Source organism: Vigna umbellata, chromosome 1, assembly GCF_029865625.1.
Source record: "Vigna umbellata cultivar VRB3 chromosome 1, Vumbellata_1.0, whole genome shotgun sequence".
Taxonomy (NCBI): domain Eukaryota; kingdom Viridiplantae; phylum Streptophyta; class Magnoliopsida; order Fabales; family Fabaceae; genus Vigna; species Vigna umbellata.
The window spans coordinates 53,838,319-53,863,971 of NC_142165.1; the positions used below are offsets into that span (position 1 = coordinate 53,838,319).

Genomic DNA, 25,653 nt, shown 5'->3' on the forward strand with positions numbered 1-25,653 from the left:
TATATATCAAGGTTAAAATTAATATACTTTTTTTAATAATATGTAGTTGTACAATTTATTTATTTATTTATTTTTATCTTGTTTTAATTTTATCTAAGATGTTTAAAATTAGCATTGAACGAATTTTAAAGTAATTAGTCGGAGAGAAAAAGAATAGAGAAAAGTTGAAGTTTACAAAAATAAATAAAAAGTGAGGAGGGCAAGCAAACTAATTTTAACGATAGAAAATAAAACAAAATCATATTTTAAAAGATATATCATAAAGTAAAATGTGTACAAAATTAAGAATTTTTTCTTTATGTAGGTATGTAATTTATACAATGACACAGTCTTATTTTAAATTATAAAAAATTTAAGTATACAAATTATAAATGATAAGCTGTTTATTTATAAATAAAGATAAAAGGAAAAATAGTTTAAGAAGCTCCACATCTTATTAAATTAAAACTAAGAAAGTATTTTAAAAGAAGAAAAAAAGGGTGAAACGTCCAAATCAAATAACTTATTTATAAATTTGGATTGAACATGTCATTATTTATATTTATTTTTATAATTATAATAATAATAATTTGATTATTCTTTGTTATTATAAAAGAAATTAAATATTAATTTGGTCTTATTTTTTCGAAATTATTCAATCAGTCTTAATATTTTTTTTAATTTAATTCTAATTTTTGTTAATTTATCAATTTTATTTTATTTAATTTTTTTCTAACGTAGTTTAAATAAATGAATAACAGTCGTCTATTAGTTTTTCTGTTTTTCTTTTAATTTATTTGTTACTTTTTTAAAAATTTAGAAAACATATTTACGTATCAATTCAACGTCATGCTACATAAAAACATTAGTTTTTCTGTTTTTCTTTTAATTTATTTGTTACTTTTTTTAAAATTTAGAAAACATATTTACTTATCAATTCAAAATCAAGCTACATAAAAAAGTAGTGTCATGTGTCAATATAGGTTCAGGTTTTATATTTAGTTTGATCATATTTATAATTTTTGTTTAATTTAACTTCAATTTTTTAAAATTATTTAATTTATCAATTTTTAAATTGAAACCAAATTTAATTTTTATATAAATATTATATATATTAAGTTTTGCCATTTTATTAAACATTTTTTTTGTATAGAATTATAATTGGTATAAAATTAGAATAAAAGTTTTAAGGGTGGAAACTAACACTGTAACATCCCAAAATATATAGTATAATATAGTAGTCAATATCATAATATGATAGAACAGTTAAAGACTTGCAGATAAGGAGTTAATCTTACAGTCATCCAAAATGGCTATAAAATTTAAAACTTTAACTACAATAGAGTATTTCAAAACTATACAAAACAATTAGAAGATCCTCACTAAACTAAACAGCGGCGTCATCACCCTCCAAGACCTGCTCCAAAGGAACCTCATCTACCTCTGCTCACATCCAAATGGATGATCATTGCAAAAGAAAACACCACACGAGCAACATACAAACACAAGCAGAAAGGTGAGCTAGATAAACAAAGATCATACAATTAAGATAACCTATAGCATGCAAAGTTCAATCAAACACATAATACTAAAATATACATCCTACCATGTTAAATTCTAGACTTGACTCGTCCGGACTTAGAATAATTGTCGAGCTATGGCGGGTTATGCACACGTGGTGGCCTCTACTGCTTTGCAAAGTCATTGTCAATGAGTTTCACCTTGCCACCCTCACGAGGTTAGTCTGTTCCGGACCTTGAGGCATACTGGAAGCCCTCAAGACTAAGACCTCCTGCTACTCCTCACCATATGGTTCAATCCTCTCTACTTAAGAATGAAAGACCATTAGAGTTTCAGGAAAACCCATAAGACTGAGCTCCCTGCAATTATTCTAAACAACCTGGAATCTCACCAAGAGATTCTATATTGATCTTACATTCATCCCCTTGAATCACATACTTTTACTTGTAATTTCAATCATAATCATACATATTTATATACTGCGATACACCTTAAATATACTTCACAAGATATATCAACATTTAATAGAATTCCATCCCATATAATAGCAAAAGAGAGAAATCTACTTACCACCATTCGCTTTGCGCACCCAATTTGCAAGGCAAGATCAGGAGTCACTCGCATAGCGATTTGTCTCTTTATGCGAATTAACTCACAGAGGTACCAGACCTCAACCTCTCGCATAGCGGACCCAGGTCGCTATGCGAGAACCCCAAGCACAGACTAACCTTCCCAAACCACTCGCTATGCTATCCTTTTTGCCATTCGAATAAAATTAGAATTAACCCCAGACCACAACCAAGCGCATAGCGCCTTGATTCGCCATGCGAATCACTAGACAGAGAGCAACACACTCCAACCATTCGCACAACGCCCAAACTCGCTATGCGAATATACAAACAGAGAGCAACCTCTCACGTCATTCGCACAGCGCACCAACTCGCTGTGTGAATGCCCTTGGCAGAGAGCACCTTGTCATAGCGACTCGCTATGCAAACTACTTGCACAACGAGTCTGCATAATCTGTAGAACGTAATTTTGCATATTTATGCAACTCAAACACCACATACCTATTCTAACTATTTTCCTCAACTTATAACACTCTTAGGTTGTATTATACACCTAATTAGACTTGTCTAAGTGATTCTAAACATGCCTACCACAAATCTAAAGAGATTATGAACCAATTCCCACTCTAAAACATTATATTTCACAACTTAGAGAGCCAAAATCAATTCTACCACTTTGCACATGTTTTTGACCATTTGAAAGACTCATACAAGTCACAAATGACTTACCCCAAAATGCCTAAACAGACTAAATGAACTCCTAACCTCTAAGTCTCACATTCACTACCTCATTTCCTCTAAAATTGACCTAAAACACTACCAATTCACTTAACATTCCATATAATAGCTAATATAACATAATACCATCACCTAACATATCCAATTACAGTTGCACAGTACATCAAAATCAGCTCACAAACAACATTCCCCAGATTCAACATTTTTCATTCAAAGCATACATGATTTAACTTACACAAGTACTACATTTAAGCTCAAACAGCAACAACATGCAGAATTCAATACACACACCTATTAAACTACAAATTTAAACAGAAATCTAGCTCCCCTACCTCAGAGATTCACAGTCCAGTTCACCGGATCACCTCTACAGTACCTTGTACCGCAAGGAAACTCAACAGGACCCTACAAATCACCAATTGGTGATCAAGAACAGCTCTTAGAGCTAGAATTGGACAGAGAATGAACAAGAGAACACACAAAACACATGCAACCAGTAGAGATTGCATGGTCTTGGTTCAAGACCAGACAAGATTGCATGGTCTATGAAGAACAACTTACCCGTTGGAATCGAAAAATTGATCGGTCAGTTATGAAGCCCGCTACGCCGTGGATGTCTGGGCACCTCCTAATCGTCAATCCAACAGCTCAGTGAAGAGAAAAGCTAGAGAGAAGGCAGAGAACGAATAGAGAACGGAGGTTTTAGTGAGATGAAGTGATTTAGATAATGAACTGAGCTTTAGTAAGTTATATCTATATTATACGATTATTTTAAAATTAAGAAGCTCTTCTCATTATTTCAATCCACTTATCTATTCTATTACTCTATTTTCCAGGTTCTTACAAACACCTTTAGTATATTTTTATAAATATATATATATATATATATATATATATATATAATAAATTTATTTTATAATCGATTAATGTAAAATTTTGTTTGATAGTTGATGTTATTTTTAATACTCTACGTGAAATTAAAATTTTAAACCAATGGTTTTGAGTTAGTCTATACCAATTAACATGTAGACATTTTTTCTTTAAATTAAAAAAAACATAAACAAAAAAGAACAGTAATATGCGACTTATATTTTAATTATTTAAATGGTGCTAAAAAATGTTAAATTAAACAAAAATTAATGAAAATAAAAACTAAATTAGACAAAAGAATAATATTATTACTAAATTGAAAAAACAAAAATAAAGATTAAATTAAAATTTAAGTATAAAAAAAAGTGAATACACATGTGTTTTCACTAACTTTTTATCAGTATCACTTAATGAGAATAAAAGTAATATTTAAAAATATTCTATTAAAAATAAATTTTATGAATATTGTTATTTTTATTTAATAATAGTGATATATGTTTAATATGCAGTAAGTTATACCGGAGTATGATTCTCAGAAGTTTTACAAATTTTGTTTGAAAATGAACCGATCGAATCACACAAAAAGAGAATATGAAGTTTCAAATTAGTCCATATACATAAACATTGTTAAAAGTCAAGCTTCATTTGGTCTGCTAGGGCGCTCAACGATCTCATATTAGGTAGAATAAAGCAACCCATGGAATTAGCAATCAAGAAATTGCTTTCCACATGCATTTCGTACATCTTGGCTCACAAAATGCTAGCATAAATAATACATATGATACTAACATTGAGTCGAAAAATTATATTTCGATTTCATGTCACCTAAAGGGAAAGATAAAAACAATCAGAATTGTTTGAGCCTTTTCAGTTTGCCACTGGCTGCAGACACCTCCTTAACAAGGTCCATCTGACAGGAGACTTTCTCAGGTCCACTCAACCCGAAGCAGGAATCGTTGGCGGCCCCTAAAGTAATCGCAAAATATAGATATATGATACAGAGAACAGTCAGTAGAGCAAGAGCAGATAAGAGGAACAGGTGCCTCTTCACCAATGCTGACCAACTACCCAGCTCATGCCTTGCAAACTGCCTCTTGAAAGATGGTGACCTCAGAACAGGAGTAGACAAAATGGAGTCAAGAACCATGGCTTCTACAATCACTTACACTGCCTGAATGTGTACAATATCTCACAATTAGCAGCACTCAGAGAAAATTCAATCCACAATATGAACAACAATCGTAGTCTTATCCCGTTAGATGCACTTAGTTTAGCTATATGGATTATACAACTTCATTGGATTCAATCAAAAACTGTACAATTTGGAATATTATTAGTCTTTCTTGACATACCTTTTCTCATGAAGTTTAATGGCACACGTGATTCCAATTGGATTATTTTCTTTTTTGTGGAGGATAGCATATACTTGCTAATCAATTTTAAATATATTTTTAGAATAGCTTGTTCACAAAAACATGGACTTTTGGTCCTCCCGAATGCATTAAAATAGGGCTAGTAGAGATGCAATGTAGAAGAGAACAGTATCAGGTTGCCCCCACATTAAACAATCCACGATAAATCCTACCATTATTTTCCTTTTATTTCATCAATTATTTTTAATCCAAGACCTAGTCTAACAGCCACAACTGCAATAACATGTGGGAAAAGAAAATCAACGTTCAACAGATAATAGTAGCACAACACAAGAAAAATAAAAACAACGCCTCAACACGTTTGCATTCCCCACCAATCGGCATAGCAGATTTAACACAAACCTCACCCACCGTCAGAACTAACCTGCTGGCAATTCCTAATTACCTTAACCCCATTGATCCAATCTTCTACAACCCACATCCCAATCAAAACAAGACAATTACCAATCACGCAAAACGCACACAACTAGCTCAGAAAATGAAGAACGTACTGAAAATTAAACGGACCTTGTACGAAAGAGCACCTGAACCAAAACAGCTGGTTTGGGAAAATTAATTGCTCCAACAGCCGTAGGGGAAAAAAATCCCCCCTTTGTGAATGCCTACGTAACAAGATAGGAAGGTTTAAAAATAAGAGAAGGGATCGGAAAATCCGCGGAAAAAGGCTAAGAATGATGGATGATAAGGTTAGAGGAGTGAATAAGAGAAGAAAAAAAGGCGTTACCCTTGATTTCGAAGGTCGGGAAAAAACGCTTCTTTCGTGAAGAGCTTTGAGGTTGTAATGTAACGAATATGTATGGAAAGCTCTTGGTGTTCAGTGTGATGCCATGTGAGAAGAACCATCTTCAACCAATAACATTAAACGGCATTTTACGCTAAGCAAAAATTAAGAGAATTCTAATTTTAAATCAATCCCTTAGCTACCAAAATTTTCTAACTATTTATATATATATATATATATATATATATATATATATATATATATATATATATATATATATTTAAAATTAGTAGCTCTATACTTCCATTACTCATTGTATAGTTTAATTTAAATTGCCTATAAATGCCATTAAATAAATTACGTGGAAGAAATTTTTAGCATAAAGCAAAATTTTAATACAAAAGTTTTGAAAGAATTTTGAGGTCCCTTATCCAACCAAACTAGATCTAGAAAAAAAAAGTATAAAAGTAGATAAAATTAATTAATACATGAATAAAAAAAGTAGAAATATTATTAAAAAAATTAATTAATAGATTAGTTTGTAAATAAACTTATTCTATTTTTTTCATTTATAAATAATTTTTTTTAAAGAGTTGTATAGAATAAATAGACGCAAGCTCCCATGTAAACTTGTACTTAATGCATTTGTCAGTCGAGACAATAAATTACAAAATGTTATCAACTAATAATATTTAATTACCGTTATTAATTTTTAACAAATAACATGGTATTTTGATTCTAATATTAATTTACTGAGTTAGTACACTTAGTTAAACGAAAATATCTTATAACTCACAAAATACAGAACGTCCATTTTACTGAAAACTAAAAGCTATCAGCATTACATTCTTCAACACATCTTTTTGCTTATTAATTTTATTACATAAATTACATAAATTTCATTTTATAAATCTACTAAATAAATGATATTGGTGTATATTTGCGTGTTCTGCAAAAAAAATGGTTAAATATTTTTTAATACTCAAATTTTGACCTTAAAATTAAAATTAATTTATATTCAAATTTTTTAATTAATTATATTAATTTTTTATGTGTCAAATATATTTTTTGGTTAACGAAAATATACTAAACTAGGTAATATAAATACTAACTAAAAGACCTTTTAACATATAAAAAGATTAATATAATTAAATTAAAAGAACTATTTTTTTAATTTAAAAATTAAAATATAAAATTTTAGAGATTAAACCTTATTTAAAAAAATTAGAAATAATTTTTGAATTATTTTAAAATAACAAAAAATCAATGGACGAAATCAAAATTTACCCATTATATTTGAAATCTTATTAAATTATTTGTTTGACTTTTGCTCTGAAGTGTCCAACACAAACTAAACTCTTATGCTTAATGATGACATCAATAAATTTTAATAATTGTTTCATTGCCCAACACAAACTAAACTCTTGATTAAGGGTTGACAAAGAAACCTAATAATTGTATCAATCTAGTAGATATAGTAATCATGCTTAACTAATGTGGTTCAGCAAAAAAATCTAAAATCATCTTTGTCATTCTTAAAATTTATTATGCTGAAACACAAATAACACCAAAATCATTTATATGAAATAACACATTAAATTAATTCTCAAAAGCAAGCACAAGTTAACTTGATTTAAAATTTAATATTAAATACCACTTTGAAATGCAAAAAAAGAATAATAAAATAATTAACATTTATTAACTTCAATAATAAAGTAACATTTTTTTATAGTTTTAGGTTAATTTTTATAATTTAGAAACTATTAAACCAATTGGCGAGTGACAGATAAAAATTATCCCCCATGAGCAGAGGAAAAACACTCTGTATTGGCCCAAAAAATGCAGCTAAAGCCTTTAACCGTCCAGATTGACAAGAAATTGAAACTCAAGGTAAATTATTTTTATTAAACATGACATTAATACGGAATTATTTTTATTTGTTCTTTTGTATTCTATCTCCATTGACATTTATTATTTCTTAGGATTAGGTGTTTTTTCAATGAATAATAATCCAAGACAAAGTTAAGGGAAATAAATTTCATGGAAGACAATGTTACATTTACTTCATTCTCCATCATAACTTTCCCAATCTTTCACTCGTTAAAGGAAATATTAACACACCAACTCAAGACTTGTACTGTAATAGTAACACAAACAAATCAATCCCAGCGGATACTATTATGCTATACGAATTCCCCATTCACTTTAGAACAGAAAACGATGAAGGGCCAAAGACAAAAGCATGATTGCTACCCGAGTTGCGTCCTCTGATGCATTCCACGTCCAGCACATGCGAATGATCAATGCAGAGGTTCACCTGAACAAACCGGAAAAATAATGCCAAAATCTGTTACATAGGTTTTTTATTCTTGTCTAGTAACTGTAACTAAATAAAATTATTTAGTTGAGCATTACCTTTGGACTATATTGTCTGATGAACCACTCAGAGATTCTCTGATTTGATGCTTCAAACATAGTCTTCTCAAGACCAAGGCGCCCTATGATCTTGGCAACAATATCTCCACGCATCTTATCAGCATGTTGGCTAACACCCAAAGCATCAATCATTATCATGTCCGCATCTTCTTTTAGACATCTCTCAGCCTTTCTGATTAAGAGGTCCACATCTTCTACAAATTCTGAGGAAAAAAAATTCAACCAAGGTTTAACCAATACATTGCGCTGATTCTACATTTTTCATTGCTAATCAACCTTCGGTAGTGACTGAGAATTTCACAAAACACCATTCAAAACAAAATATAGTAGCACTTAAAACTATTAATATGTCCAGCATCAACGTATTCAAATAAAGATATGCAATACGGTGCTGGACACCCACCTCCTCCTCCTCCCCCCATTTGATGCTATATACATTGACAAAGTGAAGGAATCCGTAATAGGCATACGTTCATCCTTCTGATTAAGAAATTTATCCAAATTGGAACCAAAACCCCTTTCAACTTCTAAATTTAAATTTGATCTTCCGTGTGAACTTTCTTACGACAAAGTTCATATATATTTGTTAATAAATTGATGGAATTTAGGAACAAATTCACAATATATTTGTATCATAATCTAGATTTTAGTTGACAATGCATGTCATTTGATTGGGAACCAAGCCTCAATTCATCATTCGACACTTGATGAAGTTATATGCATTGTATTTCCCTTAAAAAAGGAACAGCCAGTCCATGTATGATACATTATTTAACAATAACATATCATATCATATCATATCATCTCTGTCAACATCGAATTAGTGAATCCCCTTGCGGCACTCACGAAAATTATATCAGCAAGCAGTATTAAAAATAGGTTTTACAATAATGATGTAAAACAGTTAATAATCTCATCCAAGCACTAATCTTTATATGTAGACTTGTTAATTACTCATTAACTATCTTTAAAGTAATACCATTAAACTCCTAATATAATATCACGTCACTTGTTATGTATAGAATTTTACTCTCTTAGTATACCTTATTGGTACAATTCAGATTCCAGAATTCAGTATCCCTAAGAAGGCCTAAATATGTTTAATACCACCTTGAAAGAGAGAGAGACAGGCACGTACACAAAATGCAGAGTTAAATGTCCTTACCAGATGATCTAGGTTCTGGGGGAATATAAGCTCCATAGGCCCTATCACCACCTTTGGGAATATCAGACTCGTTAAACCTCACTTGAAAATGAGGTCTAGCTTTCAGACCAGCACTTTTGACCAAGCGAACAAATCTCAGAAAGGTTTCTTCAGGAATCCCGAGTGAACCAGCATTAAGCTCAATTGTGTCAAACCCCAACTGCTTGCATTCCTATAATAACATAAAAAATTCATGCAACGAAACCACTACTCCAGCAATCACGAAACAAACCACATCACAAAAAAAACAAAAGCAAAAACAAAATTTATTACTGAATAAGCCGGGCAGAGACCTCCACGTATTCTTTGAAATCTGATGGAGTTTTCGGAATCACGTGCTCGTCCCAAACACCAGTACTAACATAAACGCCGTGCTGATGGGCTAGGTCAATCACTTGCTTGATAGTAGCCTTTGGCATCAAGCTGTAAGAATCTCCGGATAACTTCAACCCATCAACATATTCCCCTCTAGATTCAAAAATATCCTGCAATAAACATTCCAAAATAGCACAACTAATTACAGCTAGGTCAATTAATAAAAGAAAATTGTAGCGACATAGGGAACATGGTAATGGATAGTAATGATCAAAAGACAACCTTGTAAGCGGAATTGGAGAAAAAAGAGTGTGACGAAGTGAAAGGAAAATCGTGTTACCTGAAGAAGGTTGTGGGAGAAAGGACTGAAATTGGGGATTGGAATCTCGGTGACGCCGAAACGACGAGGCTTGTCGAGACGATCCTCGTTAAACGCGTACATCTTCTTCCATAGGGACTCAGCCATTGTTAGGTAGTTACGAGAGAGATTCCAGTTCCGTTGTTTCTTAGCTTTGGATTTTCCCTTCCTTTCTCCCAAACGCGATCTATCTTACCTGAGAAAGAAGATAGGAGTAGTTATCGAGAGAACAGGGGAGAATGATGTAGCTGGTTCTAGAAAACGCTTGAAATATAAAGACTGTAACAGGTATTGCTATTCGTCCAACACAAGAACGACGACGCTGCTACACGTGTTTATAATGTAATAATTTAATTAGTTGAAAAAATAAAATTTAATATAATTTAACTTTTTTTAAGTTATGAAATGTTTTTTTTATTCAAATTATTTTGCAATTCGCACATATCGATGTATGTTGTTTTGTGTTTTTTTAAGTAATAAATGTATATCATATTATTATAAGAGATTTATAAATTGAGGAAATAGAAATGTTAGATGATATAGAGAAAATATAAGGAGTAGATGATTAAAAATATAAAAATTAAAATTAGATAATAAAAGAATGTATAAAGTAAAAGTATTAAAAAAGGAAAACAGTATATTTTTAGAAAATGAAAATGTTAGACAATGCAGAACAATATAAGTGTAGGTTATGTAAAATTTCGGGTATGTATGTTATATAAATAAAGTGCATATTAATGTATAATATGGATATTTTATATTTCTTATAAGATACAATCTTTGATGATATAAGAATAATTTTAAAAGATTATAGTGCATGAGAATTATATTTAAGGTAATTTTCTTATTTTATCTCAGGATTTTACAGGATTATTTAAGTTTGAAATTTTAAAAGATTTTTACAAACAGAATAAAAAAGTTAAAAAAAAATATATTTTTATGTAGATCACTCAGTCAGCCAAAGGACTGGACATCTCGTGAGAAAATAATGGATCAATCTGAAAATTAATTTGAACAATAACAATTATTAATGAGCAGTTAATGAAAATAATAATCATTGATTCACAATTAATATGAATAATGTCATTTATTAGTGATTAATAAGTCAAACATAATGGTAGGCTCATTATAATAATTTATAAATATATGTGTGACAAAGATAAGTAATTAACTTTAATTACTAATCTTTATTACAAGATTATTAAGCAAAGTCGCGTGAGAATGTCTTATGCAAGCATTCTCCTTACGGCTAGGACAAAGAAAAGAAAGAGAATGGTGTAACATGGATGATGGAACAGATAACTTTGAATGCTTTGAGTTAGAGATCCCAACCATACCAAAACAATATCTATGCGGGAAAGTAGTTGAATAATAGTTGAATAATTGAGTGAGAGATGATAGAAATTTTTTTCTTAAGAATCATTCACAAAACTTTTGTTTAGAAATAAAAATTTTATTTCAATGTGAATTGTAAATGCATAAAAAATACTTGAATCATTTTAATTAAGAAGTGCTTCAAACGTCTTTAGTGAAAATAACTTCCGAGGATTGTTTATAAATAAATTTTTATTTATAAATAAAAGTATTATTTTAACGAGTCCTATAAATGACTTGTTTAATTTAAAGAAAATGTGTATAAATTGATGAAAGTTGTTCATTATAAATAACTCTGTGTCAATAAAACTTGTATTAAATTGATATTTTTATATTTAAACAACTTTTATTGGAAAAATTGTTTCGATTTACTTGAAACAACTTCGAACTGGTCAAAGGTGACAATCCAAATTTAATTAAAAAAAATAGTTGAAACAATTTACAACAATTAACTTTAAATTAAAAATATAAATTTCTTAATAGTTTGAATTTCTTTAAATTTTTATAATAATACAAATTTGACTATAAATAAGTTAAAATATATTGTTTTCCAAGGAGTGTGGTTGAATGTTTCTTTCCATATCACTCAAGATATTAATTCTAGTGGCCTATCAAATTTATATGTTTTTCAATCCGTTTTAAATGTTTGACTATTTATATATTAATTTAGTGTTAATAAATTTGATGAAGAATTTACTTATATTATGAATCAAAGTTACAAAATTTTTTAAATTATTGATCTCAATCAAGAGTTTCTACATGTCTTTTTGGTGACGATGGATGAATCAAAAAGATAAAAGAATGATAGACGTGTGTGAGGTTCCCTTGGTGACTCTGCTTTCCGTGTCCCTCATGGAAGGAATATTGGAGAAAGGAAAAGAGAAACGAAGAATAAAGTAAACTTGAAGAGGAAAGCAACTTTCACCCATAGATCACAGCTAATTTCATGCATATATCATAATATGCACCAAACCTTTATTCCTATTCCTCTATTAAATATGACACTGCTCCACTATTAAAGTAAGGAGTTATGAACAAGTTATCTGCCTTGCCTTGAATTTTGTGAAAATGGCCCAAAACTATGGCTTCCTTGTCTGCATTCTTGTCTTGGTGTTGGATGTTGCAGCTGGCATACTTGGAATTCAAGCAGAAATAGCCGAAAACAAGGTATATATCCGAATTTTGAATGTTGGTGACAGAAGAGAAGTCTTAGTTATCATGTTTTGCGATGGAAACAGGTTAAGGAGTTGAAGATGTGGGCACTGGAGTGTAGAGACCCCAGCTTCGGAGCCTTCAAGCTAGGAGTTGCTGCTTCCGTTCTCTTGGCCTTTGCTCATGCATTTGCTCACTTGCTTGGTGGGTGCATTTGCATGCGCTCAAAAGAAGAATGCGAAAGAGCCACAGCCAATAGACAATTAGCAGTGTCTTTTTTCTTGTTATCATGGTATATATGTCTTTTACAACACGACATGTCATATGTTACCATGTTGATACTGAAGTGGTGTTGATTGATTGCAGGATGGTTTTGGCAATTGGTTTCTCCTTGCTGATATTAGGGACCTTAGCCAACTCAAGATCAAGAGAATCGTGTGGAATGTCAAATCGTCGTTTTCTATCGATTGGAGGGATTTTGTGCTTCGTACATGGGTTGTTCACCGTTGTCTATTATGTCTCTGTAACTGCCACAAGGAGGGAAGAAAAGAGACAAGGAAACCCCATTGTTAGCCACCCTTAAACACCATTCTCTTTCTTATACCATCACACCATCATTAGATAAGAAATGTACCATTTAACTTCTGATTTTCATTACACTGTTACATGAATGAGTAATCACTTTATTGTTTAGTAGACTTCCATATTTTTAGGACTCAATGCTTCATGACTGTGTTATACTTTTCTTAAATTAGTAACTCAAATCTTTAGTTGTAATAATGTAGTTTTAAAATGACAAAAGAAAATCTAAAATAACGCACATGCGTATAATTATTCTAGATTTTGATATATATTGACATATTTTTTTTTTATAATTATTGAGCAATTTGAGCTTTGACATATATTTTTTTTATAATATATTGACACAATAGATATACTATTTTTTTATTAGATTTAGAATACATCAACAAATAACAAATCAATAATGAATGAATAAAAAAATAATATATATATTATATCAAAATTTTGAAAAAGAATTTGAATCACAATATTTTATTTCGTAATTTGCACCTTAAAAGTGCTCCAAAGTCACCAATGAACAATAATGGTTTGGAATACAAATGAATTTACTCACATCGATAATATCCGTAACTTTACATTTGCCTTTTGATTGAGTCTGGAAAGTGAATATATAACGGTCGCTATAATTCACTGCAAGGTATTTTGACAATGATTTGTTTGCGGAAAGATGAAAACCTTTTTTTTTCTTATAATGCTAAATTTTAAACACCTGATGCACGTTGAAGGGAGATTGTTTGACAATTCTATATTTGAAAAGAAAATATTAATTTGGCCAATAAATATACATTTTTATTTACTTATTTTTTGAATTATGAGATAATTATCTTTCATAAATTACTATCCACACATATTCTTAAAAAAGTAAAACGAAAATTGATGTACTCAATGCATAAAACAAATGGACAATTTAGCCATTTTAATGTAACGAAAATGGATTTGAAATATACAAGATACACAAGCAACGAAAGGAAATTTTTGAAAATTATAAATTTAATAAATTGAAAACTTACATTTACGTTAACTTTATTATCAACCAAAAGCCATTGTGGTCCAATTTTTTTATTAAAAGGAAATGGCTAAACGACTATCCACATACCCAGAAGTCTCAAAATTAGTTTTGAAAAAATTAATATAACAACAAATACTATTAACAAAGAACAACATAGTTAAATGGTGACAAAGAATTTTGCATAACTGATTACTAAAGTGAAAATCAAAAGATGTTAACAAAGAATTCTGGAAGAAATTTCCGAAAATATCATTCGCCTTATATCAAGAAATTCAAACTATTTTTTTACATAAGTGTTATTCAAGTGGACAAGATGTTAAAAAAATTGGGAAAACATTTGCAGAAATACAATTAGCTAAATATATTTAACAAATTACACATGCAACAATACATCTTTAAGAGACCCAGCTTATTACAAATATTATATGAGTAGAGTAGTAAAATAAAAATATTAATATTATGCTTATAATTAGAATTTGAACCCAAGACCATTTAAAATGTATAAACATGACTACTAATACAAACTACCTATTATTAGAATATAGGGACAGTAATTTTGTTCTATTTAGTTACCAATGAGATAAGTTAATAGGTATTTATAATCTTTTGGAGTCGATGATGAAGATCAGGATTTTTTTCACCAAAGTTATTTCTTTTAATAGGTATTTATAACCTTTTGGAATTCATAACGAAGATCGGGATTTTTCACTAAAATAACAGGTTATTTATGTTAAGATTTTTTACTACATCTTAGTCTTAGTGATGTTATTCAGAAATTTCCAATTCTTATGGCCATCATCTTTAGACTTATCAAATACTGGAGTATGAGGTTTTTCTTTATCTAAGTTTTTCTTATTCACTAGTGAAAAAAGTTGAATCTAACGCGCCATATGCGCTTCGATTATGCAAAACCCGAAGCGTAAAAGGCTATATACCTCGGTTACACCTTGACCCGAGGCAAAATGGTGATATTGCCTCGGTTAGAAGAAGACCCGAGACTTATACCTCTGTCCTATTCAGATATTTTGTTTAACAACTTTATGAAAAGACCCTATTGCCTCGGGATGCCAGACAACAGTTGTCTATACACATGTGCAAGTTAGGCTTCGCTTCATTTCTCTGATCTTTTTCATCTACACAGCCTAACAACTTCTTCTTTCTCGTGCTCTCCCTTCTTCCCCTCTGTGCTCTCCCATTCTTCCCCTCTCTCGCTGTTGTAGCCTCCGCCGCAGTTGCCTCCACCATTCTTCCCCTCTCTATCTTCATCTTCATCCACCGCTCCAAATCGCCATCGCCAAATCGCCAAGCCGCTTCAGATCGCCAAGCCCAAATCGCCAAGCCGCTCTAGATCGGCGAGCCCTCCGTCGTCGCCACCGCGACGCTTTTCGTCAAACTCCTCACCGCGAGTCGCCACTACCCTCTCACCCCTTAATGGAATGTCGCTGCCGCCCTAGACCGACAATCTTCCTCCAGCCGTCGAAGCCCTCTGTGATTGGAAACCTTAAGGGAGCTTCCTGGCTCGTTGCAGAAGGTGTTCATCTACTCTTGTTCTTCTGCTTCTTCTTCATATCTTAATCCAATAAAGATGAAGTTTAACAATGTTAGATCTGTGAAATTTTGCAGATTTTGGCATTATTCTTGAGGCCAGTGAAGACTCATAATCACAAGTACAGGTGATTGCCATTCAAAAGTTGTAACCTTTGGGTTCTATCAAATTGGGTTTGTGAAATTGGGAAATCTTAGGTTTGTTTTGATCTCGGGTTGGGATTTTCTGGTACGTACTGAAAAACAATTTGACTTGCACCACTCCGTTTTAGGTTCCTCTGTCGTTCACTCCTCGGGTTGAAGGTTTACACATGGCTTCCACTAAACCACATGACCAACCGCAATGGGAATTCTCCTGTGACATGGAAATGGATTTTGGATCTAAAGAGCACGCTTCCATTGTGTATGCTGCCTTAGCAGTTGATAAAGAGTTGCAACCTAATAAAGTAAAACGAGGCATAGTATCAACCGAGTCCTAAAATCTGAAAAAAAAAACACACTACTGCCTCGATTATCTAAGAACCGAGGCATAATCTCATCTCGTTTTATCTCGGTCCGCGACCGAGGCATAAAGCCTACCCTTTTTACCTCGCCCACATATGCCTCGGTTGCAGAACCGATGCCTATAAGCAAAACTAACCGGTGTCTTTTCTTCTTATTATACTAGTGATTGTTTTTAATTCTTGATTTTACATTTTCAATTGAGTCTAGTTCCTAAATCTTTGCATCAACTTGATATAAGGGATAAGTAAAATCTAATCATAGAATGTCAAAATACAATAAATTTAACAAAATCCACTTCTCTATAAAAGGATTTCAAAAATAGATAGGCCATAAAGTAAAATATAATTAATATTGAAAGAATAACATTAGAAATATATTGGCATACCTTCTCATTTAGGTGGATGTTGCTTATTTTGGGAGTTCCAAACTTGTGATTGTCACATACCAGACATACTAGATATATTGTTGTTACAAGATATTCTAAAGAAATAAGATTGTTTAAAGAAACGAGACCGTCTAACATTTTCTATTTTGAAGTTTAACAAACAATGTTAAACAAAATAAGTGTTTATCAATATAAATCGTCTATTAAATAATGTTTTACAAAAACAACGTTTTCTAGCATATATCGTCTAACAGACATTGTCACATACCAGACATACCAGATATATTGTTGTTACAAGATCTTCTAAAGAAATGAGATCGTTTAAAGAAACGAGATCGTCTAACATTTTCTATTTTGAAGTTTAACAAACAATGTTAAACAAAATAAGTGTTTATCAATATAAATCGTCTATTAAATGATGTTTTACAAAAACAACGTTTTCTAGCATATATCGTCTAACAGACAATGTTTAACAAACAACGTCTAACAAACAACGTCTAGCAAAAAGAAACATCTAAGTATACACTTAGCAAAACATTGAAGATTAAAGTTTTGTATCTAAACAATGTTGAACATATAAGCATTTAAACAAAAGAATCATTTAAAAAAAGTTTGTTAAATGATGTAATAAAACTTACAAATAATTTAATTTTAACATCCCAATTTTGAATGTCACGATCATGAGTAAAAATTAAAAATTTTTAAAACATAATATTATTGTGGAAATTCAATTTAAATAAGTCTTTGTAATTAGCCAAAAAAAATCATAGTTCTAATTGATTACGAAATAAAACTCCCAATAAAATATTTTATTCCAAACAAAAGCCCATGTTCCCTAACTCTCGCAATCAACTCACCGCTTTAAGCATCCATTAGGTTATCAACAATATCATCTGCTTTCGTATAAAAACGATCGTCATAGGTGGAAACTACAACCACAACATGCAAGGGTGAGTTAACAAAATAAACATCAAATCACCGATATAACATTTATATCATAATCGTTAAGTTCTTATTACAGTTCAATCACATCAAACAACATCAGTGCATAATAAGACTTTAACAACCAATACAATAACCATACATACATTCCCTTAAATAGAATCATGATTAACTCATTAGTTTTACACCACTTATCAATTAAAGGCAACTCGTGCCTATGTCAACTTCCATACTTCACTGCATCATTCTAGTCTACCAAACCAAGACGATTCGAGTGGTCCTTCACCGCAGTTTCGGACCTATCTCCCCTGTTCCAAGTTGTTCACCTCAACACTAAATTCTACATGAGTCGGAACCCTACGGACGATACATTCATCCCTTTCTACTCCCTTGCAAGAGGAAAATGCAACACTCAAATCTCAATCTCTCCTACCGCCCCTGATGGACGAAGAGACCAATTTTTTCCACCGCCTCTGAAAGACGAAGAGATTCACATTTATACCCTTTCGCAAGATGAAAGGTGCAAATCCATATTACAGAAGTATAAACATAAGACATAGTCAATGATAATAACCCAAACTATTAATTATGAGACTTCAGGGAGGGTAGAAGGAATAAAAGTGAACTAGTTTGGATGAAAGATTATGAAAGTGGAGAAAGTCCTTCAAATGATAATGACCTAAATGTAATGATGGTCACAAAATTATCCAATCCCTTTTGAGGAAGCTATTGAGAGTGAGAAGTGGAGAAATATTATAGCAAAAGAGTTGGAATCAATAGAGAAAAATATGACTTTGGAGTAGACATATTTGCTCAGAGAAGTAAAGCCAATTGGAGTCAAATGGATATCTTCAAAACCAAATTTAAAGAAACTAGAAAAATATACAAGTTTAAAGCTAGACTAGTAGCATAAAGGGTATGTACAACAATATGTGTTAGGTTATTGGGCTCCCTTCCTATATGGAGAATAGGCCCAAATAATGTGGACCTTTATGTCTCACTAGGTTAAATAGAGATGGGTCAGATTAGTAGGGCACATTAGAGTCATTTGAAGAGAGGCAAAAGCCAAGTGAGAGAAAAAGGAAGAGAGAAAGCTATTCTCGCATAACCCTAAACCTGTATTGGTGTTTTCGTCGCTGTGAAGTTGTTCACGTTGGATCGATCTGATTATTGGACAGTGGGTTCCAAGCATATGGTTCTGCATTCTGACCATTCATATTGTCAATCGGAGGTCTATCTTGGGAGAAATCGGTCCCGCACTAGCAGCCCTATTTTGGAGAATTTTCATCTTCTTTGTTCTCATTTGTAAGCATTTGTGCTTAGTTAAATTGGCTTATTGATAATACAATTTGGTATTATTATTGGAGACTCTTTTGTACCTTATTATTGATCATAGTGTATTTTTTCTTTGGTCTGGACGACTCGTGGTGTTTACCCTTACATTGAGGGGTTTTTCACGTTAAAAATTGTTGGTGTCTCTTTATCTTTGGATTCTATTTTTTGTTCTATTTGTTTGGAACTCGCAAATTCTCGCAAGAAGGGGGATTGAATTTCCGCTGTGTTATTACTCTTTTCTAAGTTGTTATATTTTTTGACCCTTCCCCCATCAGAGTGACATCAGAGCTCTTTGGTTAAGGGACTGTTTAGTTTGCGTGAATGATGGAGGCACACACAAAATTGATTCCTTTGAATGGAGAAAATTATCACCTATGGAAAGGCAAGATGAAAGACTTGCTATTTGTTAAAAATTTGCATATTCCAGTTTTTGCTTCCAATAAGTCGGAATCCAAGTCAGATGAAGAAATGGATTTTGAACATCAATAAGTATATGAATTTATCAAGCAGTTTGTTGATGATAATGTTTATAATTTTGTTGCTAATGAGACACATGCGAGAATCCTTTGGGATAAGCTTGAGTCCTTGTATGCTTCTAAGTCAGGGACTAATAAATTGTACTTGCTGAAAAATTTTGTGGAGTTGAAGTACAAGGAAGGAACTCCTGTTTTAAATCACTTGAGTGAATTTTAAGGACGTTGTGATCAATTAGCAGGAGTGGGTATAAAATTTGATGATAATCTATTGAGCTTATTCCTATTAAACTCTTTACCGGATTTGTAGGAGACATTTCAGGTTTCCATGATAAGTCTTACCCCTAATGGTATATTTTTTTGCAAATGGAAAAGAGTGGTGCCCTTAATGAGGAGATGAGAAGGAAGACACAGAGTACTTCATCTTATTCAGAAGTGCTTATTATAGAGCATAGGGGGGAGAAGCCAGAAGAAAGAACAAAATAGTGGTAGAGATAAAAGCAGAAGCAAGTCCAGGTCTCGGTACAAGAATATAGAGTGTCATTATTGTCAAACAGGGCATATAAAGAAGAATTGTTTTTTGTTGAAGAAAGAGAGCAAGACAAAAAGGGTAAGCAAAGAGAAAGAGATAATGATGATGGTGATCATGTTACTACTACTACATGTGGTGACCTTGTTTGTCTTTGTGATTATGACACTATTAATCTTGTATCTGATGAGAGCATGTGGATAATTGATAGTGGTGCTACACTACATGTTACATTTAGGAAGGAGTTCTACACATCTTATACACTTGGTGATTTTGGAGTATTGAAGATGGGTAATGATGGGGTGTCTAAGGTTATTGGTGTTGGTGATGTTCACTTGCAAACCAACATGGGGATGCAATTGTTGCTTAGAGGAGTTAAACATGCTCCAAATGTTCGCTTTAACTTGATTTTTGTGCAGGTACTTGATGATAGTGGATATGATAACCACTTTGGTTTTGGAAAGTGTAAACTCACCAAAGGTAACTTGATTGTGGCTAAAGGGGAGAAAAACTCTAAGTTTTACTTGACAAAAGCTTTGGTTGCTAATGATAGTGTGAATGTCGTGTATATGGAGTCATCTTTGTGGCATAGAAGGCTTCAGCATATCAGTGAAAAAGGTCTTAACTGCTTAGCTAAAAAGGATGTTCTCTTAGGATTGAAGAGTGTAGAGTTGGAGAAATGTTCTCACTGCATGGCTGGTAAACAAACCAGAGTATCCTTCAAGAAGCATCCTCCTTTCAAGAAGTCAGAGTTGCTTGAATTGGTGCATTCTGATGTTTGTGGCCCATTGAAGGTAAAGTCTTTTAGTGATGCACTTTACTTTGTTACTTTTATTAATGATTGTTCCAAGAAGCTTTTGGGTTTATGCACTACAGAGAAAGGACCAAGTGTTGGACAAGTTTAAAGAATTTCATGCTTTGGTTGAGAGGCAGTTAGGCAAGAAGCTGAAGCGCATTCGTACTGACAATGGTGGTGAATATTGTGAACCATTTGATGCTTATTATAAACAATATGGTATTGCACATGAGAAGACTCCTCCTAAAACTCCTCAACTGAATGGTTTAGCAGAGAGGATGAACATGACATTGATGGAAAGAGTTAGGTGTATGCTTTCTGAAGAAAATTTGTCTAAGCATTTCTAGGGTAAGGCATTGCTTGCAACAGTGCATGTTATTAATCTAAGTCCTGCAGTTGCTTTGAACTCTGAGGTGCTAGACAAGATTTGGTTTGGCAAGCATGTTACTTATGATTATTTGTGTGTCTTCGGCTGTAAAGCATTTGTTCATGTTCCAAAGGATGAAAGATCTAAGTTAGATGTGAAGACAAGACAATGCATCTTCATTGGTTTTGGTCAGGATGAATTTGGCTACAAGTTGTATGACCCCGTTGAAAGAAAGTTGTTAGAAGTCGTGATGTGCAATTCATGGAAGATCAAACCATTGAAGATATTGATAAGGTGGAGAAGTCTACATCTAAGGAAGATGGCAATGTGGCTGACTTTGATCCAATTCGGTTGTCTATTAATGATTTGGATATTGATGTTCATGGTGATGAACAACATGGTGATATTGATAATTAACAGATTAGAGATGACTTGGATGTTCCTATTGATAATGTTGATGAAGAGGAACATGATGTGTCACAAGATGGTTGGTGATGTACTTGAGCTACTTGAAGCTCAACCCAGAAGATGTGATAGGTTAAAACAACCTTCTAAGAAGTACTCTACTAGTGAGTATGTGATGTTGACTGATGAGGAAGAACCTGAATGTTATAAGGAGGTCATTGAAAGTGAAGAAAAGAAAAAGTGGTTGGATGCAATGCAGGATGAGATGAAATCTCTGCATGATAATCACACTTATGAATTGGTGAAGTTGCCTAAGGGTAAGAGAGCCTTAGATAATAGGTGGATTTTCAGGGTGAAGCAAGATAACAATTCTACATCTACCAGATATAAAGCCATATTAGTGGTGAAAGACTTCAAACAAAGAAAGAGTGTTGACTTCAATGAGATTTTCTCACCTTTGGTGAGGATGACATCCATCAGAATTGTGTTAAATTTAGCTGCTACTTTCGATTTAGAGGTTAAACATATGGATGTGAAGACAACTTTCCGAGGAAGAGATTTACAAAAAGCAACCATATGGTTTTCTTGTTGAAGGCAAGAAAGATTATGTGTGTAGGCTACGAAAAAGCCTATATGGTTTGAAGCAGGCTCCGAGGCAGTGGTATAAGAAGTTTGAGTATGTTGTGTGTGAGCAAGGCTACAAGAAGACTACTTCTAACCATTGTGTTTTTTTCAGAAAATTTTCTGAGAATGATTTCATTATACTATTGTTATATGTTGATGACATGCTTATTGTTGGGAAAGATGTATCTAAAATTGACAGGTTGAAGAAGCAATTGAGCAAGTCATTTGCCATGAAAGACATGAGAGCTGCTAAAAAGATTCTTGGTATAAGTATCACTCGTGATAGAAAAGAGAAGAAACTTTGGCTATCACAAGAGTACAACATCCAGAAGGTGTTGCAAAGATTCCAAATGGAAAATGTTAAAGTTGTAAGTACTCCTCTTGCTACTCATTTTAAGTTGAGTGTTAAACAAAGTCCTTCAAATGAAGCTGAGAAGATAGATATGAGCAAAGTTCCTTATACTTTTGCGGTGGGTAGTTTTATGTATGCAATGGTATGTACAAGGCCTGATATTGCACATGTTGTTGGTACAATTAGCAAATTTCTGTCAAATCCAGGTAGAAAGCATTGAAATGATGTGAAATGGATTTTGAGATATCTTCTGTCGGTATCAGTACAACCGATATCGTCGAGTCGCGCAGCGGAATAAAATAGCGGAAAGCGTGTTACGATCACAAATCAAGTTACGATAGTTCGTTTTTAGAAAATTTATTTTCTTAGAGAAATTTTATCGAATGGTTGATGTGCGGAAAATATAAAGAGTGTAGGGAGTAGAACAATTCACACATAAGATTTTTATCCTGGTTTGAATCAAAAGATTCTACGTCCAATTGTTAATCACTATAAAAAGCGATTAACGTTTTCACTAAAATTGGTTTTAACAGATTACAATAAAGTGATTGTAAATATAAAGATGAAACCTCCTTCGATGAACGAACCGGAAGGGAGCTTCCTTCAACCAACGAACCGAAAGCGAACAACCTACACTTTCCTTTGACCAACGAATCGGAATAGTGCAGAAACAATCTTCCTTTAACCAACGAACTGGAAGATAACAACTTTGCCAACTTGAAGAGAATTGCTCCGACCTTTGACACACAAAGCGCGAGCTTCTCCTATTCACAAGACCAGACAATGCAATGAACTAGCTTTTTGGAATTTCCTCAGATTATACTGTACTCTCAAAAAGCTCATGTTAACCCTCTAAGGGTTTTAAAATAACTATATATAGCCAACTAGTCTGAAGTTGAAAAGACACATTGCAACTGCTAGTGATAGTCAATTATTGTTAGTGATAATCGATTATTCAAGTCCGTTACAGGGTTTTTCAAAAAGTGATAATTGATTATCCTGAGTAACAATCGATTATTCCAATAACTTGGGCAGTTCTCATCATAATCGATTATTTGAAGTAATAATCGATTATTCCAGAGCGAAATGATTTTTCAAGAAAGCTCATGATAATCGATTATTCCATTCACATAATCGATTATTACGCGTAACTATCTTAAATATACGAGATTTCTAAGTTTTACATGTTTAAAATCTTTCCTAATACATTTGCAAACGACAAAAGTGTTTTTAAAACAATTATAACTTGATTCTTCGAGTTTATTTCTTGCAGCATCATCAAAATCATTTATCTTCAAAGTATCAATGCTCCTCATTGGTAACATCTTCGTGGTATTAGTGGTTTAAGGCTTTGTTTTGGAGGTGATAAGCCTACTTTGGTGGGTTACTCAGATTCAGATATGACTGGATACATTGATTCTAGAAAGTCTATTTCAGGCTATTTGATTCAGTTTGAAGGGAGAACCTTGGCTTGGCAATCAAAGTTGCAAAAGTGTGTAGCGTTGTCTACTACTGAGGCAAAATTCATTGCACTTACTGAAGCATGTAAGGAGTTGTTATGGGTGAAGAAATTCTTGCAGGAGCTTGGTTTTGTGCAAGGGAAATACTTGTTGTATTGTGACAGTCAAAGTGTTATTCATCTTGGTAAGAATCCAACTTTTCATTTTAAATCCAAACATATTGATTTGAGGTATCATTGGATACATGGTGTTTTGGATGCTAAGCTGTTGGAATTAGCTAAAGTTCATACAGATGATAATGGTGCTGATATGACGAACAAGGCATTGCCAAGAGGAAAGTTTGAAGTTTGTTGTGAGATCGCCGGTTTCGTGGATATCTCCACATAGTCGTGAGGGGGAGATTTGTTGGGTTATTGGGTTCCCTTCTTATGTGGAGAATAGGCCCAAATAATGTGGACCTTTATGTCTCACTAGGTTAAATAGAGATGGGTCAGATTAGTAGGGCACATTAGAGTAATTTGAAGAGAAGCAAAAGCCAAGTGAGAGAAAAAGGAAGAGAGAAAGCTATTCCCGCATAACCCTAAATCGGCATTGGTGTTTTCGTCGCTGTAAGGTTGTTCACCGTTGGATCGGGCTGATTTTTGGGTAGTGGGTTCTATCCATATGGTTCTTCATTCTAACCGTTCGGATCGTCAATCTGAGGTGTAACTTGAGAGAAATCGATCCTGCACTAGCAGCCCTATTTTGGAGAATTTTCATCTTCTTTGTTCTCATTTGTAAGCATTTGTGCTTAGTTAAATCTGCTTATTGAAAATATCATTTGGTATTATTATTGGAGACTCTTTTGTACCCTGTTATTGATCATAGTGAATTTTTTCTTTGGTCTGGACAACTCATGGTTTTTACCCTTGCGTTGAGGGGTTTTCCATGTTAAAAATTGTTGGTGTCTCTTTGTGCTTTGGATTATATTTTTTGTTCTATTTGTTTGGTGCTCCTCACAGATTCTCGCAAGAAGGGGGATTGAATTTTCATTGCATTATTACTCTTTTCTAAGTTGTTATATTTTTTGACCTTTCCCCCATCAATATGGAGTGGGTTACAAAGAGATATTTGCTCCCGTGGCCAAACTTAACACAATTCACTTAATACTTGTTGTAGCAGTACAATATAGTTGAAATGTGTTTCAGCTATATGTGAAAAATGCATTTTTTCATGGTGTACTTAAGGAAGAGATTTATGTGCAATAACCAAATGGATTTGTGAAAATAGGTGAAGAATAGAAAGTCTACAAATTAAAAAGGCACTTTATGACCTTAAACAAGCATCAAGAGTTTAGTACAACAAGATAAAGGCTTATTTTGTTCATTATGAATTTGATAGATGTCTTTGAGGTACACTGCTTACAAAATCAAAGGAGAGGTAAAATTTTAATTGTAAGTATTTATGTGAATGACCTTATATATACTGGAAATGATAAGAGTATGTGTAATGAGTTTAAAAGTTCCATGATAACAAAATTTGATATGTTGAATTTTGGAAAAATAAGGTACTTTCTTAGTGTTTAAGTCATACATAGTTCAAGTGGAATTTTTATATATAAGAAGAAATATGTTCAAGAAGTGTTGTCACGGTGTGGCATGGAAAATTGTAGCGTAGTTAAGAATCTAACTGTTCT

General features: G+C 32.6%; 3 protein-coding genes across 4 annotated transcripts; 1 reads left to right on the top strand and 2 right to left on the bottom strand.

Moving 5' to 3' along the window:
* Window positions 1-4,248: 4,248 nt before the first annotated feature.
* On the bottom strand, window positions 4,249-5,992 carry LOC124837574 (uncharacterized). Of its 2 annotated transcripts, none has more exons than XM_088103764.1 (3): window positions 5,835-5,992; window positions 5,635-5,712; window positions 4,249-4,848 (listed from the first exon to the last, which is right to left on the bottom strand). In XM_088103764.1, the coding sequence occupies exon 3, from the start codon at window positions 4,822-4,824 to the stop codon at window positions 4,525-4,527; it is 300 nt and encodes a 99-aa protein (XP_087959890.1). In that variant the 5' UTR covers window positions 4,825-4,848; window positions 5,635-5,712; window positions 5,835-5,992; the 3' UTR covers window positions 4,249-4,524. The 2 variants fall into 2 exon arrangements, with proteins under 2 accessions (XP_087959890.1, XP_087959889.1); XM_088103763.1 differs by having other exon boundaries at window positions 5,618-5,712; window positions 5,835-5,991.
* Window positions 5,993-7,853: 1,861 nt separating this feature from the next.
* On the bottom strand, window positions 7,854-10,412 carry LOC124837631 (protein HEAT-STRESS-ASSOCIATED 32-like). The gene is made up of 5 exons (XM_047313065.2): window positions 10,127-10,412; window positions 9,765-9,956; window positions 9,433-9,643; window positions 8,247-8,470; window positions 7,854-8,148 (listed from the first exon to the last, which is right to left on the bottom strand). Exons 1-5 carry the CDS (start codon window positions 10,250-10,252, stop codon window positions 8,032-8,034), a joined length of 870 nt encoding a protein of 289 aa, XP_047169021.1. The 5' UTR covers window positions 10,253-10,412; the 3' UTR covers window positions 7,854-8,031.
* Window positions 10,413-12,524: 2,112 nt separating this feature from the next.
* LOC124837646 (protein DESIGUAL 2-like) lies at window positions 12,525-13,368 on the top strand. Its single transcript, XM_047313074.2, has 3 exons — window positions 12,525-12,685; window positions 12,757-12,962; window positions 13,037-13,368. The coding sequence occupies exons 1-3, from the start codon at window positions 12,587-12,589 to the stop codon at window positions 13,251-13,253; spliced, it is 522 nt and encodes a 173-aa protein (XP_047169030.1). The 5' UTR covers window positions 12,525-12,586; the 3' UTR covers window positions 13,254-13,368.
* Window positions 13,369-25,653: the final 12,285 nt, after the last annotated feature.